The 17,467-nt window shown below is 53.3% G+C and overlaps 1 protein-coding gene across 6 annotated transcripts in view; it reads left to right on the top strand.

Moving 5' to 3' along the window:
• Positions 1-17,467, top strand: part of KLHL29 (kelch like family member 29) — a 331,437-nt gene that overhangs the window by 252,296 nt on the left and 61,674 nt on the right. For all 6 annotated transcript variants that reach the window (XM_025261505.3, XM_044926203.2, XM_045162299.1 and 3 more), the window contains 2 exons: positions 6,628-6,769; positions 8,469-8,981. In XM_025261505.3, the coding sequence (XP_025117290.3) occupies positions 6,628-6,769; positions 8,469-8,981 (655 nt within the window). The remainder of the gene's footprint in view (positions 1-6,627; positions 6,770-8,468; positions 8,982-17,467) is intronic.

The following is a 17,467-nucleotide window of genomic DNA, read 5'->3' as shown; positions in this document are numbered from 1 at the left end:
ACTGCTGTTGCCTCCACCAGAGTGAGGCTGACAGACCGCATCACCCAGCAGGCTTGTTAGGGAGCCACATTTGAGGGTCCTTCAGCCCAGATCTACGGAATCAGAAGTTCTAAGGTGGGATCCAGAGGCCGGCATTTTCAACCCCACCACATGCAGGATCTTCCTACATGCACTCACATGAGTCAGAGGGCCCCTGCCATCGAGGTGGTCAATGCTCTACCTGTCTGATCTTAGAAGCGGTGCTCTCATAAATAATCTGCAAGTCCTAGAAAGCCAGCCATCTAGGTCTAAACCCCTGAACTATAATCTAAAAAATTCAGACACCAAATTATCTCTCCCCTACCCCCAGCCTGAATTTCCACAATTACATAAGGATTGTCTTCCTGGGCACCTTTATAGTTCGAGGGCCCCAGGAAGTTCCCAACACCCCAGTCTGAATAAGTTTACCAAAAACCAGTCTCCATTAGTCCCCATGGGTGGACCTGGGCACCATTAAGCCCCTAAATGCCTTGCAGGGGGAGGGATGCTGAAAAGGAGGTGAAATGTCCACTCTTGGCAGGGAGCAGGCTACCCAGCTATGCTGGGTCCTGGAGCTGGCAGTCGGTGGTAGGTGATTCCCAGGACAATCTGGGCTTGGTGCTCAGGGATGCCTGAGCGTTCACATCTGCTAGCCGCCTGTGGGAACCCACAAGAGGAGTCTGAGGGCCCTCCAGAGGGAGAAGGAAATGAGAGCACTCGTCACTGAGGCTGGGCCCAGGACGCCAGACCCGTGTGTGCTCCCAGACCCATGTGCCTCTGCCACACCACTGCAGAGCGTGAACTCGGAGCTGGGCTGGCTTCCTATACCACCCAGCACCCCCAGACCAAAATCACACCCCAGGGTGTCTGAGCAGCCGGGCCCAAGCCTGTGCTCCAGCCCCAAGGGAAGCTGGCAGAGAATGTGTTCTAGCTTCCACCTCAAGATGGGGGCAAGATAGGGGTGTTCAAAAAGCAGTCAGGGGGAAAAAAAAAGAGAGTCAAAGGCCCACTGCAGGGCTCAGGCCACATCAGCAGTCCCTTGTCAGAAGGGTCCCTAGAATTCAGAACCAGGGGTTGTATGAGTGTCTCACCAAAGACTCTCTTTCCCAAATTAGGTGAGGATTATGGGGAGCCATGAGATAAAAGGGCTTCCCAGGTGGCGCTAGTGGTAAAGAACCCACCTGCCAATACAGGAGACATAAGAGAGGGAGGCTGGATCCCTGAACAAACCTGGAAGATCAGGAAGATCCAGGAAGGTCCTGACCCTGGAAAAAGGTCAGGAAGATCCCTTGGAGGTAGAAATGGCAACCCACTCCAGTATTCATGCCTGGAGAATCCCATGGACAGAGGAGCCTGGTGGTGACAGTCCATGGGGTCGCAAAGAGTCCGACATGACTGAAACGACTTAGCACGTGAGATTAAAAACGCAGCTGTGGGTGAAGCTCAGCGTGCGGCCAGCCGCGGGCTTCCCACTACTGTCCGCCCTGCCGCTTCCGTTTTCACTAAGGCCATCTCCCACCCCCAATCCCCGCCTGGCTGGGGTACACCTTGGTGTCCAGTGGTGCTTCAGGCCCAGAGGGAGCACTGGAGTGTGGTCTGAGGGATTAAAGCGAGGTGAGGGCTGGGGGACGCTGCGCTCCCCAGGGGGAACAGTCTCACTGCTGTGAAGATGGGGCGGCTGTTCTCAGGGACGCTCAGCAGATGGCAGTCCCTGCCCACGCTGTCACAACACACAAGTGACAAGAGCACTGAGACTCGCAGGTTCCAGTCTGTGGAGGCAGGTTCATGGGCAGAAGAAGGACTTGGACACCGGTACTATCATTCCTCCGGGAGGAAGCCCACATGAGCCCCAGAAGCGGTCCCTGGAGCTCTGTCCACTATATCTAGACTGGAAACGCACCCGCAACTCTGGGCTCCTTTGGTGGCAAATTCAGCCAAAATTGTCAGCCTTGTTGAATTCCGCCTAGTTTTCGTGGTCCAACATCAGCTCTCCCTAACTTCTGGGCTTCACTGGTTCACCCGCTCCTGATGTCCTTGGGTGAACAGTGGGAAAAGCTGAGTTCTGGCTTCTTCCCCAGCCCAACAGGGGCAGGAGTCAACCTCAGCCCCCACATCTCCTATTATACTCAAGCACTGGGCCAGGAGGTCAGCAGAGGGGGCATTAGACCTTCCAAGCAGCAGCCAGGGCAAGTGTTGGGGTCATAACACAAGCGGCTCCCACAGTCTGAAAACGACATCTCCGCAGTTAAATGTCCCAGTGTCTCCCACTCTGCCATTCCATGTCTCTTTTCTGTTACTCCCATTATTCTCTCTCCCGAAGTGTAGGCCAGGCCATACCTACATGCATTTGTGAATCAACAGTGATGAACACCCCTACTGTTGGCCAACACTATAGCTCAGAGACCCTGCCTTCCCTGGGCACCAGGCTGGCAGGAGCTGGGCCGAGCACCTGTGTGGATCCCTGCCATTCTGGAGCCCACCTGACAGTGCAGATCAGTACAGGCCATGAAGGGCAGCATTTCGAGGCTATGACCATCATGTGCACGGGACAAGGGGTGAGAACAAGTAAGGCGTGGCACGGCCCCAGAGAGTCCCATTCCATCATCTTTCAAATTTCCTTGACCACCTGGGATGCTGCTGGCCTCTATGGCACCTTTGGGCAAAGCAGAAAAAAAGGGCCCCCTTTGGATGGACAGATCAGCAGAGGCAGCCTGTCGAGGCTGTTGTAGGTTCACAAGTGTGCAGCCTGGTGAGCAACTGATATTCCTGGAAGGAAAGGCATGGCTGCCCCTCCATCGGGGTCAGCCCCTCGCCCACCCCCGCTACCAGGCATCTTCACCACCTGCAGCCCTAAGTGGAGCAAGGGCCCCAGGGCAGCTCTGTAGGAGGGGGGGCTTGTTGCAGGTGGAGGTTCCCAGCTCCCCGACCAGCGGGCGCCTCAGCCCTCGATGCCCCTCACAGAGAGCTGCATCCATAAAGGATGGGGGTCCTCAGTGTTCTTCAGCCACTGAAAGAAGCAGGATGCTGTCAGCCACCGTAAAGATGTGACCTTTGAAAATTTACAAGAGCTCAGGGTTTAAAAGCTGCTGCGTTAATGATGCATCCCATTAGCATCTCATTAAAGAGAAGCAAAGAGAAGCCTGCTCGGCCAATGATGGGCAGAGAGGGCCACGTGGAGGCACCAGGCAAGAGGAGGGCTGTCCTTGCCCGCCTCTGTGCCAAGGGCCGTCATGTCATAGGAGCAAGGCCAGGAACACTGGGGAAAGGTCGGCGATGTCCTCAGTGATGGCAGCGGGAAGGGGAGAAGGGAGGCTCCCTCACCCTGCCTTCCTCTCCCCGACCCTCACCCAGGCTGGTCTCCTGGCCGGTGTCTATGCCTTCTTGGGGTGGAGCCCCTGGCGAGGAGAAGTGAAACTCAAGGAGGCCTGGCCTTTGGAGTTCAGAGCTGGAGGTGCAGACCCGCACATGGTCCCCCAGAAACCTTCAGAGCCTGGGGACCTCGAGTCTACCTTGGGCCTGGAGCCCCACTGCAGGAGCACGGGGCTCCAGTCAGCCAAGCTGACTCGCATCACCAGGGCCACATTCTTCATCACTTGGGCGTCCAGCCGCCTCTGCAAAGAGCCTCGCCTGTGTGTATTTTTCTGGAGGGAGTGAAGGAGGGAATGTTCATTTATTCAATAAAATAAATAAAAACTCCTGAACTGCACATTGCTCATAGCTTCAGAAGTTGCTAGTGCCAAGCAGAATGAGTGTCCTTATTTGTCTTTCCTAAAGAAAAGAAAAATAAATAGGCTGTTTTCCTTCTCCAGCACAACCTCTTTCTTGTAGGTAAGAACTCGCTTGTGAGAGTCATGAAAGACACAGGCAGACAGCAGGCCTGTTGTAGCCACAGCTCAGTTGTGCCCGTGCCCTGGGCCCGCCCCGCACCCCCAGCTTCCTTCTGGAGTGCGTCTTGGGTCACAGATTGTGTAGCGGGGAGCAGACCCCCGAGGGCAGGGCTGAGTGAGTCCCAGCCACAGCGTGTCCCCGGTGCCTTGGGCAGGGCCGACCACAGAGCAGGAGCCCAGTTAACTGAAGAGCAAACCAGATGACCAGCAAAGGCACGAGCGACCAGCAGGAACTCCTGAAGTTTTACAGTCTGGTTGCCCACTCCCTGGTGACTCAGATGGTAGAGAATCTGCCTGCAATATAGGAGAACCAGGTTTGATCCCTGGCTCGGGAAGATCTGTTGGAGAAGGGAATAACAACCCATTGCACTATTCTTGCCTGGAGAATTCCAAGGACAGAGGATCCAGGAGGGCCTCTGGGGTTGCAAAGAACTGACTGAGTGACTTTTACTTTTTCACTTACTCACTCTCAAGGAGGAGACCCCAGCCACCCCTCCTGGCAGCAGTGGCAGCCTCTAAGGACCAGGTCCAGGGCTCCAGGTCCACAAAGCCCTTCCCCGTCCCGTCGAGTTAACCAGACTGGGGCCATGGATACTGATTCATTGGAGGACAAATGGCGGCTGCAGGAGGATCTGGAAAACCAAACCCGCCTCTAGCCTGGGAGGCCTCCAGGAATTCCAGACCTCACAGAGGGGCTGTGGCGCCCCCTACTGACAGAAAGGGTTGTTGTATTGCCAGTGAAGGAGGGGACTGGAGAGAAGGCCAGGGGACTCCACATTCAAATTTCAACCCCAAAACAGGGCCCCAAACAGGACATCACACTGGCTCCTTCCCCCCGCCCCGGTCCAGATGCCTCTTATTATGAGGGAAGCAACCTCTGCACCTCTGAGCCCACGGCACCCCCAGAGCCTGGAAATAGGGTGCTGCAGACAGGACACGCGGGAAAGCCGTCTGTGTAAAGACGCTGCAGATGCCAAGCTATTGTTTCCTAAATTCCCTAAGACTATTGGTAAGGGCGGCTAAATCCCGAAGCCCCTCGCCTACCCTAAGCGCCCATCTGTCCCGCAGACAGAAATGGGGCAGAGGCCTCCCTCTGATAAGGAAGCTTGTCCGCAGAATTGTTTCTCCCTCGGGAGATTCACTCTTTTCCTTTGTTTCCTGCGCTGTTCACAGAACCGAAGCATCTGAAACGCAGCCCAGAGATAAAGTGCTGCCTAATGCAATTAGCTCAGCGCAGCCTACGGTCCTAATAGGATGCGCTCCGCTCCCCCCAGCAGGCCCTGATGCAGGCGCTGTTTGTCATCTGCATTAGGCATCAGAGCCCGGCGAAGTCCGTCCACCCTCCCACCTGCCGGGACTCGTCGCGGCTTCCTGGAGAGGAGAGTCCCGCTGCTCAGAGATGCCCACAAGGGGGCGCTGCCTCCCTCCACCCCGGCAGCTGGGTCACTGAGTCAGCTTCCAGCAGGAGTCCAGAGCGCGGTGGCCTCACTTGAGAGAGGCCTGCAAGTGTCCCTGGAGGCCCCTTTGGCCTCCTGTGACTGTCCCCAGTGGGTGACTGTCTGCCCGAACCCCACGTAACACTTTACCCCCAACCTGGCTGGGCTCTGGCTACCCTCGTACAAGCTCTGGTCAGTCCTCCTGGAGCTCTCTCTGTTGAGACTCACCCGCCACGTCCCGGTAGGAGGCTCTCCAATGTGTCTTTTGGATTTTTTTGTGTGTTTATTATAAATATTATAATTTATAAATACTGGGAATGGCCATAGTAAACAATTTGGCAAATACAGAGGTGTAGACAAAAGAATAAAAGAGTCCCTTAATCCCTTCACCTAAGAAAGACATTCCTGCTGCTATTTTTCCTTATTAATCCACCCCTGGATTTTTCCCTCCTGCACATATTTTACCCAGTGAGGTTATACGTGTGTCATTTATATTCTGCTTTTCTCATTCAACTTTATCGTGTAAGCATTTTGCCATCTCCTTAGGGAGTAAGCATGATTTTTATTGACTATATAATAGTCCACGGTAAAGTGTTAGCTCAGGGAGACCAATGCTGTCCTAGTGTTTGTTTCTGCCTTGAGGTTGGTTTTCTCATTAAATACGTGAATTAGTAAATGAGATCCTGGGGCAGAGAGCTTACCTGCTTTCCATAAGGAGGAGCTGAGGGTCCCAGAGAAGATGCTCTCTGCCTTCTGGCCTGGTGTCAGGACCTGCACTGTCCTCCCAGGGGCCCCAGTCCTCACCTTTCCATGCCTCCTCTGTGGAGGGGGACGCTGGGGGCCTTGAAGGCTGGCGTGGAGGCGGGATGGGGCCTGGCGGTAATGCCTCGAAAGGTCGTCCTCTCACAAGTCAGAGGCTGGGCACATGATGCTCCTGGGCCTGGACTGAGTATACAGTTGGTGCTCAACACCTGCCCATCATGATTGATGTGGTTTATTAATGACCCAAGGACTGGGGGAACTTTATTTCTCACAATACAAGGCTCTCATTCCTTTCTGATAGCTCAGGTGATGCGGGAGGCACCAGGTTAGGCTGGGTGTTCCTGGAGGCCAGGAGCTTAGCTGAGGCCACGGCTGCTGCTACTGAACCAAGACACCCTGCACTTCCCTTGAGGGACTGGATGCAGGGCTCGGTCTCTGCCTCTGGAGACTGCTGAGGGTTGGGCACCGGGGCAGGACTCTTGCCAGGAGGTGGGTGCTCACCCCCCTGCTCTGCTTCTTTCCAGGCCCCCGGAATCTCCAAAGCAGACAATCAGTCCCAGGGACTCACGACCAGCATCCGGTGGGGGCAGACGCCCATCAATCAGTCCACGCCTTGGGACACTGATGAGCCGCCCTCCAAACAGATGAGGGAGAGCGACAATCCAGGTGTGTACTTCAGGGTGGACGGAGACACCTACCCTCTGGCTGGGGCGGGGGGAGAAGTCCGAGACCTCCTGGGTGGCCCAGCTCCTCAGCAGGTCCTGACCCATGGCCTGCAGTGGCCGGGACCTCAGGCTGCATCAGGGACAGGGAGGAGGTGCAGGGGGTGTGTGACTGTGTGTAATTCCCTAGGCTGTGTCTCCATCCCTGTCTCTGTTGCTCAAGAAAATACTGGGAAGAACAAGGGAGAGAGAATGACATAGGAGTGACTCTGAATCTGCTTTAAGTTATTTTGGTTAGTTATTCCCAAACCTCAGTACTCTGATTCATAAATTTCCAAAGTCATCCATCCAGTGAGGTCTTGCTTTGCCAACAGTTATATGAGAACTGAGAGAGGTTCCACTCACTGAGAAATGGGGGTTTACCGCCTCCTATAGCATCTCAGGCCTTCTTTGGACAGCTCCAACCATAACAAAAACCTTCCCTGTTATCTCCCATTGATCCCAGGCCTCCCCTTGGGATACACAAAACATGTGAGCTTGGCCATTCACATCACAGCCTTACAGATATCTAAAGACCCCCATTCATCCCCCTCCAAGTCTTCTGCAGGAGGAACACCCTGAATCCTTCAGCCATGCCCTCAAGCCCAGTCCCTTCACCTTCCTGGGCATTGTTCCTCTCTTTGCATCCCTCAGAACCCAACACACAGAAACCACGAGTGGTCTGCAGCACCTTCTTCACTCAACCCCTCTACCTTGATGATTGCAGCCTCACCTCACTTCTGCTCTGCAGGTAACCACATCATATGCTCTCTCAACAGTAAGACCCCAAGGCTGTCCAGGTGGATATTCTGTCTTTTTCCTCACAATCTGGCTTAAGCAGCTGGGTGTGGGGGACCCAAGAGCAAGACCATGTCCATATCTTCCCGTATGACTCTTGGCATCTTTTCCTGCTTATATTGCTGACCTGTGCCTAACCCTCCCAACATGATGTAACCTGCAGACTTGGTCATATGTCTTCCATTCCATCATCCAAATAACTGATAGAAAAGGTGAGCCCATCACTAGAGACCCCCCTTTACGTCTCCAGCATCCTCTGGGCCATTAGCCGGCTCATGAGTCAGTCACTTCTGTGGCTCTACCCCTCTATATGTTCACCGTGGAGTTATTCAAGGTTTCACCGACTGTGCTCTGAAGTTCTGATGTGTTTTTCCAGGCTCCCTTACTAGTCCTGCAGAGGACTGAGTGTCAGAAGGCATGCCTTATCCTTAAGACACCAGATTAGCTCACAGTGACACCACCTCCTATTCCACAGGCTTGGAAACAAGCCCCCTTAGCAGCCCATTCTAGAATTTTGCCGGCACTGCTTCACAGACACTTGTCAGCTTCTAGTTTTCTCCAGCCTCTCATTATCAAAATCGGGTGCCTCATTCTGTGTGTCATCTCATTGCTCACAGCAACTCTGTGAAGTTGGCAGATGAGGAATCTACTCACGGAAGGCTTTGCCTAAGATCACTCAGCTAGTGAGGGCCGACCCAGCGGGGCTTCACCTAATCACAGATTCCTAGTCTGTGAGCTCCAAGGACACAGGCTCCTTGCTCACCTCTCTGACCCCAGCACTCGGCCCAGGGCTGGAGGCAGTCGGTCGCTGTTTGCTGAGTGAATTGTGTAACCGGCAGATGACATCTCTCCCATTTCCCTTGCAGGCACAGGGCCGTGGGTGACCACGGTGGCCGCCGGGAGCCAGCCTGCCCTGATCGCACACTCCTATGGAGTGGCCCAGCCTCCCACCTTCAGCCCGGCGGTGAACGTCCAGGCCCCGGTCATCGGGGTGACCCCCTCACTGCCTCCCCACGTGGGGCCCCAGCTCCCGCTGATGCCAGGCCACTACTCACTCCCACAGCCGCCCTCCCAGCCGCTGAGCAGCGTGGTGGTCAACATGCCCGCCCAGGCCCTGTACGCCAGCCCACAGCCCCTGGCTGTCTCCACACTGCCCGGCGTCGGGCAGGTGGCCCGCCCGGGACCCACCGCCGTGGGCAACGGCCACATGGCAGGGCCCCTGCTGCCTCCACCGCTGCCAGCCCAGCCGTCTGCCACTCTTCCCAGCGGTGCCCCGGCCACCAACGGGCCCCCCACATCAGAATCGGCCCACGGGCTACAGATGCTGCGGACCATTGGCGTGGGGAAGTATGAGTTCACGGACCCTGGGCACCCCAAAGGTAAGTCCTGCAGCCCACGTGCTCCTGTGTGCCCGCACCTGTGCCCCCGTGTGTGGTCACCACCACAGCGTGCACAGGAGCCTGGTTCCTGGTGCCCAGCTCCCCAGCAGTCCTTCACTGCTTCAATCCAGGCTGCAATGGGGCCTCCCTACCTGGGACAGCTGGGTCTTAGACTGGGGAGGCAGAGGCAAAAGTGGAGGGCAGAACAAGGAAGGCAGGGAAACGTGGGTAGGCAAGCAGAGGAGGGCAGGGAGAGCCTGCCAAGTACAGGGCCTTCCGCCTTCAGCCCAAGCCCTGGCCCATTCTCCCATATGACCCAAGGCCAGGCCACAGGCAGCATGAGCAGGAAGCCTCCTCTTAGGCCCCCCTAGAACAGTCCCTTTGGGGGCCTTCTCCGTTTTCCACTCATAAGGACAGTCAGAACATGAATTGGCCGTGTGCCCATCCTCCCACCCCCGGAAAAGTACCCATTGCTGTGCGTTGGATGAGAGCAGCTCAGGGGTGTGAAGTGAGGCCCAGAAGACCCTCCCCCACCCACCTCCCCAGCCCATCCTGAGGCAGCTAAATGTTTGGTTTCAAGAACTCATGGGTGGTTCTGTGAGACCCCAAGAAAGAGCACCTCCAGCCTTGACCTTCATTTAACCCCCTTCCCCAGGACCCATTTTCATTCCAGATCCTTGAGAACAGAGCCAGGGGAGGGAAGACACCAGGATATGGTTCGAGGCTGGGCCCCGGCCCGAGGCTTAGAGCAGAGGGTGTCAGCAAACCAGCCTCACTCTTGACCAGACTGAGCGGTCTGGCAGTCAGGATGCAGAGCACCTGGGAGGACCTGAGGCTGCAGCTGAGTCTAGGGGGATGGGGGCGGGGAGCTTACATACCCCTAGACTTGCCCATCCCCTCAAGGTCCACTCCTGCTGAGTGGAAAGGCAGGGCAACCAGGCCTGGACCCAGGTGTGGGCAAGAGGGTGCATAATGGGTGGTCTGCCCTGCTGGGCTTCCAGGCTCCCTCTCAAAGAGAAGTAGATGGTCTAGAAGTGTGAACCTCGGGCGAGACGCCTCAGCCTCCCAACTTACGAACCCTGAGATGGGGAGGGGGGCTGCAGACCAGAGTCTTAGCAGAGTAAGGGCTCCAACCAGCCATTCTCATCCAGCCTGCCCTCCTGAATCTCTATCTTTATCCCTACGAGCAGTTTCTAGGCCTTGTCAAGCATCCCCACAACAAAGCCGTGTCTAGATCTCTGTCGGGTTTAATTCCCAATCTGATTGAGTCTGGACTGCCTTTGTTTTGAAAATCAGCACTAGTTTTAAATGAGAAAATTACATCTACATTTTGGTAAACTCTTGCTTTGTTTAAGATCTTTTTTTAAAAACTGACTACATTGTTTTTTGATTTTTTGTTTGTTCGTTCGAATTGTTTTGGTTAAGCTCCCTCTCCCTTTGGAAAAAAAACTGTACCCACAGTTTATATGCCACCAAGTGTGACACACTGGGTGCTGGGTGCCCCGCTGCTCCCAAGGCTGTGCCAAGGCCTGGGAAGATGGGAGACTGTCTTCTCCCATCAGGTAGGGGGAGGAGTGTGTGTCCACCCCGCCCTCACCCCATCCCAGGGAAGCTCCTAGAACCGATGAAGTTCTTGCTGCCTTGCCAATTTCAGGCATCCCCCCAGGAAAAGGTGTTGGTTCTGTGCCACAAGGTAACTGGCCCAGACAGGACCGGTTCCTGGTTTAGGGCTTAACATAGAGCTGGGATCCACCCCATACCCCGCCCCCTGAAGCTGCCAGGCGTAGGCACATCTGATCACCATTAGGCATCTGAGTTAATAAGATCATGAAGATGTAGGTGGTCAAGGCAGGTCCCTGCTGAGCTCCTGTTCAGGCTGGGCCTGCAGGCCCTGCAGAGCCACGCCTGTAACATCATGTGGGGTCAGACAGCACGAACCATCCTCTATCATGGGCCTGAGCCCACAGACAGGAAGGAGGAAACCCCTGGTGGGGTTTGCTCTTCCAGCCACTATGGTGTGAATTCTGTGCCAGGCCTGGGGATGCTGTGGGCCTAGAAAGTGTTCACAGCCCCACCTTCTGGGGAGCCAACTAGATTCTCCCAGCTCCAGCTGGTGACCTGTCCATCACACCAACTTCCATAGTTCTCCAGTGAGCTGGCTGTTTCCCCGGAAATTACATTGAACTCGCTTCTCTATTTACGGCCCTCGTCAGCTGATTTCTCCCCCCGGTATTTGCTGCAAAGAAAGACAATGAAGCCTGCATGCACAAATGCCTCCCAACTCAAGCCTGGGTGGGTTTTTTTCTTTCTTTCTTTTTTTTTAAGGTAATTTCTCCTTTCATTTCTAATCTTAAAAGCCTTTATTGCTAAAGCTATAATTTATCTGTCAGATCTAATGTCAAACAACTGCATATTTTTTAAAATAAGAAACCCGAATTTTGAAACCAAATCTTTGAAACTTGCTATGTGAGAATCATCTTCCTGACAAGCCCACGTGGGTTTGGATTTGGGTCACTTTTAATTTTGCCCCTAGGGATTTTACATCTCCGAAGTCCAATTGATTTCACACTCCTAAATGACAGGCAGCTGGCTCCGAGCAGGAACCAGGAGGCCCCGCATGAGAACATCAACACTAGTCAGAACTCTACTTTAAAAAAATAGAACTTTCCTTTTCTCCTGTTCTCTGTCTGAAAGCTTGCCGGGCATTATAATAAGATCCACCATAGAACTCCTTGAGATCTAGCTCATTAAAGTCCCACGATTTTTCCTACTATTGTTTGACGTGACAACCTGGTCTCTCGCGGAGCTGAGTAATTACGAAAAGATCCCCTCCATGAAGAACAGGTCTTGCCAGCCAAAAGGATGGGCCACTGGTATTTTTAGACTTCATTAGTGCCCTGATTTTAAATTTCACATTTTGTTTCTTGTAATTACCTTCCCATCGACTGAGTTGAAATTTCAGTTGGGGCTCTGTTACTGTGCCTTCCCAGAAAGGGTGTTGGGGCTTTCATTTAAAACTTAACCAGTTGAAAAATACAGGTGGTGTGGAAATGCTTTTTGATTTGCAATAGGTCAAGCGATTGTCTCTCATCTCTGACTAGAGAAGCCGGTTTGCATGCAGCTCCCTGTAATGAATGTTATTTCACTGCATTGTGTGCCTATAGATTTTTTCTTAAGAAACTTGAGATAAACCTCCTTTCTTTCTCGAAGAACAATTTGGGGTGGGAGGAATCTGTAGGATTTCTTTTCTTTTTTTTTAAGATTATATATTGAAAGCTAATTAAATTTTATGTGTGCAAAGTGATAAGGGGGGGGGGGATGAAGATTTAGTTCTACTCGAAGCCTGTTAGGAAATCCCTGAGCTGTTTGTTGGTCTTGTTGCATTGCACCCCTGAGCTGATCCGCGGGCAGAGGTGGTGACCAGCATCAGACCTTGTGAACCCGGAAAGTCCAGTGTCACTGCACCCATACCACATGAACCCAGCTATGTGTGTGTCACCGCAGAGGTGCAGGCTACTGCTGTCATTCTTTCTAGCCCCTACCTTCTCCCATGAAGGACTTCTGGTGGCCAGGAGGGTGACCAGAGACCCCTGAAAGCCCCAAACACTGGGCCTAGTGGCGAGCTGCAGAAAGGCTATTGTAATTTCATCTGCATGTCTGGGGAGAGAGAAGCCAGGCTGCAACTGTCCCCTCTGGCTTCTGAACCAAAAAGCAAAGTCCAAGTTTACCAGAAGTGAAGAGGCTTATCTCTTTTGACTTTAGATTTCATAGGCCCCAGGTGAAGGGCCATAAGGGTTCTCAGGGTTGGGGAGTCCTGTAATAGGTGTGTGGGCAGCCCCTTCCTATGGGTTTTGCATCTCCTCCCATTTCACCCTTGCCTCTGAACCTCCACACCATGGAGCTCTGTCTATCCTCTGCCACCTTCTGTTTGGACAGCAGTTGCCCCAGCCTCCACAAGGGGCAAAGACAGGATCCAGGAAAGGGACTTGGAGGCAGAGTGGACAGCTGTGTGACTGCAGCAAGACTTCTAGCCTCCCTCAGCCTTCCTTGCCTCATCTTGAAAATGGGATGGCAGTACCACAACCATCAGGCAGAGAGCAGAAGTGAATGAGATCACAGGCTCGACCGTACAGAGCACTGTGCCCACTTACCACCAACCCGGTTGCTCCTGCTGACATAGGCCCCAGCTTTGGGGATTTTAGCAGAGAGAGAAGCTGGCAAAGACACAGAAAGCAGGGCCTCCGCCCCAGTGCAGAGGAGATGGAAGAAGCCCAAGCTTGTTCACGGGGCTGCCAGCCCCTTGTCAAGCTGCTTAACAGGAATGCTGTGTCCCCATCCCTAAAAGGGAGTGGGATGAGTCACCTTCCTCGCCCCCAGCCCTGGCGTTCAGCATCGATCTCATCTCTCCCCGCACCAGCCTCTGACACACTAGGGCAACCCACTCCCTTAATAACAGATTCTAGAAGAAGCTGGGGATGCAGGATAAAGCTGTCTGCCCACACACAGTTAGCCCAGAGGCACAAATGTCCCAACTGACATCACCTTGCCACAGACCTGCTCTTCCTATCTCTGTCTCAGAAATGATACCTTGAATCCATGCAGGAGTTCAGAGTCCAAACCCATGGTCTTCCTTATGCCCTTATGCACTGAGTCTGGAAACTCCTTTGAGTCTGCCTCCTCTAAATTGGTCCTCTCCTCTCGGTCTCCACACCCTCCTTTCAGGCCAACATCACTCCAGGACTGCATCAGTGGCCTCAACAGTACAACCCCTCCTGTCCAGGGTCCATGCCGCAGCCAAAGTGATCATTTCAAAACACAAGTCTGATTCTGTTACTCCCTGCCAAATGCCTCCAATGGCCCCATTGCTCTCAAGACAGAGCCCCACCCTTGACACGGTGCTCCAGCATCCAGCTCCTACCTGCCTGCCTCCCAGCTTCATCTCTCACCATCTCTCATCGCTCTGCTAGCAGGCTGCCCTGTAGCCATTCCATGGTCTGGGTTATCTCCTGTCCAGCTCTGCTCTGAGCCTTGGCTGAGCACTTATGATACAGTTTGCTTGTTTCTGGGTCATTCTCCCAACTAGACTGTGAGGTCCTGGGTTGGGGGCCGGCACAGACTCCACCCCATTCCATCCCAGTTTCCAAGCCAGTACCTGGCACTAAACGGTGAAGAGTTAGAGGAATGAAGCATACAACACTGGGATGGGAATTATCCAGCGAGGTTCCGTGACTTCTCTGCAGCCGCCTCCTCCCTTTGTATGGTGAAAACAGGTTAGTACTTGAGGGTCAAGGCGTGCAGGGAAGTCTATGTGAGACTTCATTCTGTAGCTGCCTGGTCCCCCCATCCCTGCCCCATACTTCTGGGAACAGAAGTCCATCTATTTCAAAGCTCCTCCTGTAGCCAAGCATCTCCACCAAAATATTAATCCTTACCCCAGAGCATATGGGAACTGAAACTCTGCCTCAGTTTCTTCATCTGTAAAAGGGGGATAAAAAATAGAATCTGCTTCTTACAGTTGTGAGAATTAAGCAATTTATTTTACATAAAGCCCTTAGGATAGTGCCTGCTGCTGCTGCTAAGTCGCTTCAGTCGTGTCCGACTCTGCGCGACCCCATAGATGGCAGCCCACCAGGCTCCCCCATCCCTGGGATTCTCTAGGCAAGAATACTGGAGTGGGTTGCCATTTCCTTCTCCAATGCATGAAAGTGAAAAGTGCCTAGCCCTTTGTAATTACATATAAAAGTGTTTCCTATGATGATGTACAGGACCATCCTTCAGTGTCCACGGCCTTTTAGGAACCCAGGGGAATGTAGGAAAGTAAAGACCAGTTTGCCTTCCAGAGTCTTAGGAGATTATGTTAACATCATGATGTTTGAAGCACCTAGTTCTCAGAGGTCCACTTTGTACAAGAGAAAATTGCCTTCTCTCATTGTAACATTTTACAATCCCCTACCATCACCATAACAACCAGAGGGAACCAGCCCGTTGCTGGGAACCTCCTCCTAATTCCAGGAGCTATTTGTCTTGGGAGGACTCCTCCTAATGACCCACAGGGACTCTCAGCATCCTTTGACGTTCAGCTTGATATTGGGGGTGCCCAAGGCACTGCAGGGGTCCTCCCCCATAGCCATATCAATAGATGGGACAAATATAATTATGTCACTCCTGCAGACGAAACAACTAAGGCTGTAGGTGAAGGGGGGTGAGGAGCATGTGGCTGGCAGTGTGAAAGGTGGCCAGAAGCCCAGGTCCTGCACCAGACTGCTTGGGTGGAATTCAAATTCCACTACCCACTAACCCGATGAACTTGGCTAGAAACCTGGTATCTCTAAGCCTCTAAGTTATCTGTAACACAGAGATAATAACAGTGCCATCTTCTTAGATCTGCTTTAAGGATTTAACAATGTATGTAGAGCCTAAACATGGTGCCTGGCACATAATATGCTTGCAATAATGTTAGCCGTTGTTATTACTACCACTACTATAAATTCTCAAGAATGCTGGCGGGTGGGACAGGGAATGCTGTCTGAAGCACCTTTGGCTCAGGATCTCTGTTATTTTTAAAGCAAGGTTGTCCAAAACATTCTCCCAGCTCTGACTGACACAACACTCAACACAGACCTGGAACCAAACCCACAGTCCTGCCATCATGATAACTTTCCCCTTTCCAGCCCCCACCCCAACACACACGCTCCCCCGGAAAATAAGTGTCTCAGAGCCTATGGAATCTGAAAGTCCATCTCATCTCCATGAGGTCTTTCCTCCTCTCCTGCCCCCAGCCTGCCACAGAAGGCCCTCCTGTCTTCAGAGGGCTCTGTCCTCAAGGGATTTGTGAATCATTAATTGGAGGATTGTCCAGGGCTTAACGGTTTTGTTAACAGATCATTTGACAATAAATGAACCAGGCAAGTGGAAAATGCAGCACAGCGGTCAGACCACCCAGCGATGGTGTCATGCTTGGAGCAGCAGGTGGGCCCTGAGCCCCAGCCTGCGTTTGTCCCTCTCGGGGCCCCACTGCTCAACAGAGCACAGGCAGAGCGGTGTGCCCTGGGCGCCTTCTCAGTGAGCCAGGAGTGGTACGTGGGCTTTCAGCCCCAAATCTCCACTGAGCATCTTCCAGTTCAGAAATCCCACTCTGGCCCTAACTGTCTGACAGGCAGGGCAAGAGGAGTCCAGACAGTGACTGGAATGGGGTGGTGGGGGAGGCTCTTCAAGTGGGAGCCAAGGGAGGAAACGTTTCCATTCCTGGGATTTCAGAAGAGGATGGTGATCCACAGCAGAAAGCCAGCTGCCAGGGTCCCGAGCCCTGTCTTCTCTCGGAAGTTGTGACCCAAGCAGACACCAAGCAGGAATGACCACTAGGTTCTGCATCACTGACACTCAGAAGCCACTGACAGGCTCCAGCCATGTTACTTCCCTCCCTACCGCACCACTAGGCGTTTACCGAGCAACTAGGGGGCTTCCCCACTGGCTCGGAGGTAAAGAATCCGCCCGCCAGTGCAGGAGACTCGGATTTGATCCCTGGGTCAGAAAGATCCCCTGGAGAAGGAAACGGCAACCCTCTCCAGTGTTCTGGGGAGTGCCATGGACAGAGAAGTCAGGCGGGCTACAGTCCATGGGGTTGCAAAAGAGTCAGACAGGACTTAGTGACTGAACAACAACAATGTGTGTGTAGTATTAGGTACCTACTGTGTGCCGAGCCCACACTTGGCTTCTCCCAGGCACAAGAGGCATGCCCCGTGCAGGTCTTGGCTCCTGCTGAGCCTGAGGTCCTGTGATCATGTCCACAAGGTTTCAAACACCATGTTGGGTGCTGGGAGGGATGGAGGTCTCCCTGGAAGACCCTGAATTCCACTTGGAGGGGGGCGGGGGGGGCAGTAATAAGAGCTAAGGGGCTGGAAAAGAGAGGTCAGTGTGGACTGAGCCTTTAAAGGCAGTTGAAATGATTCAGAGGAGGCAAGCGGAGGCAGGTAGTTCCACAGACACCAGCTCTTAGGAAGAAGGCCTGAGATAAGTGCCAGGAACCCAGAATCATGATTTCAGTTCCACACACACACACACACACACATCTACCCAAATGGTTTGCCCATCCTGATCAAGGACAGGTTCAACTAGTGGTTTATGCTGATTTACACTCATGAAATTCATTCTCTGAACCCTTGACACATAAGGTCCAGAAAGCCTGGGCTTTGCTCGGGCTTCCCAGCAGTTCTCTTTACCTCTCCCCATCAGTGATGGCACAGTAAGGGTCCATGATCTTGGGCAAGTTCAATTCCTCAGTCCCCGTAGCCATTCTGGTCTTACAAGGTGAAGCCCTCTTGGTCTTCAGAGGCTTTCCTTTCTGGGAAGGAAGCACTTTGGGGTCATTAGCTTCCAACTGGGAAATTGATGCACACTCGGGATCCAAGAAGTCTTGATAAACATTTCTCTCTCCTATCATAACAGACGTTAATGGCAAGTTTCCTGTGGCCTGATCACTATTCAAA

This window comes from Bubalus bubalis, chromosome 12, assembly GCF_019923935.1.
Source record: "Bubalus bubalis isolate 160015118507 breed Murrah chromosome 12, NDDB_SH_1, whole genome shotgun sequence".
Lineage (NCBI taxonomy): Eukaryota > Metazoa > Chordata > Mammalia > Artiodactyla > Bovidae > Bubalus > Bubalus bubalis.
This window is presented reverse-complemented; position numbering and strand designations above follow the sequence as displayed.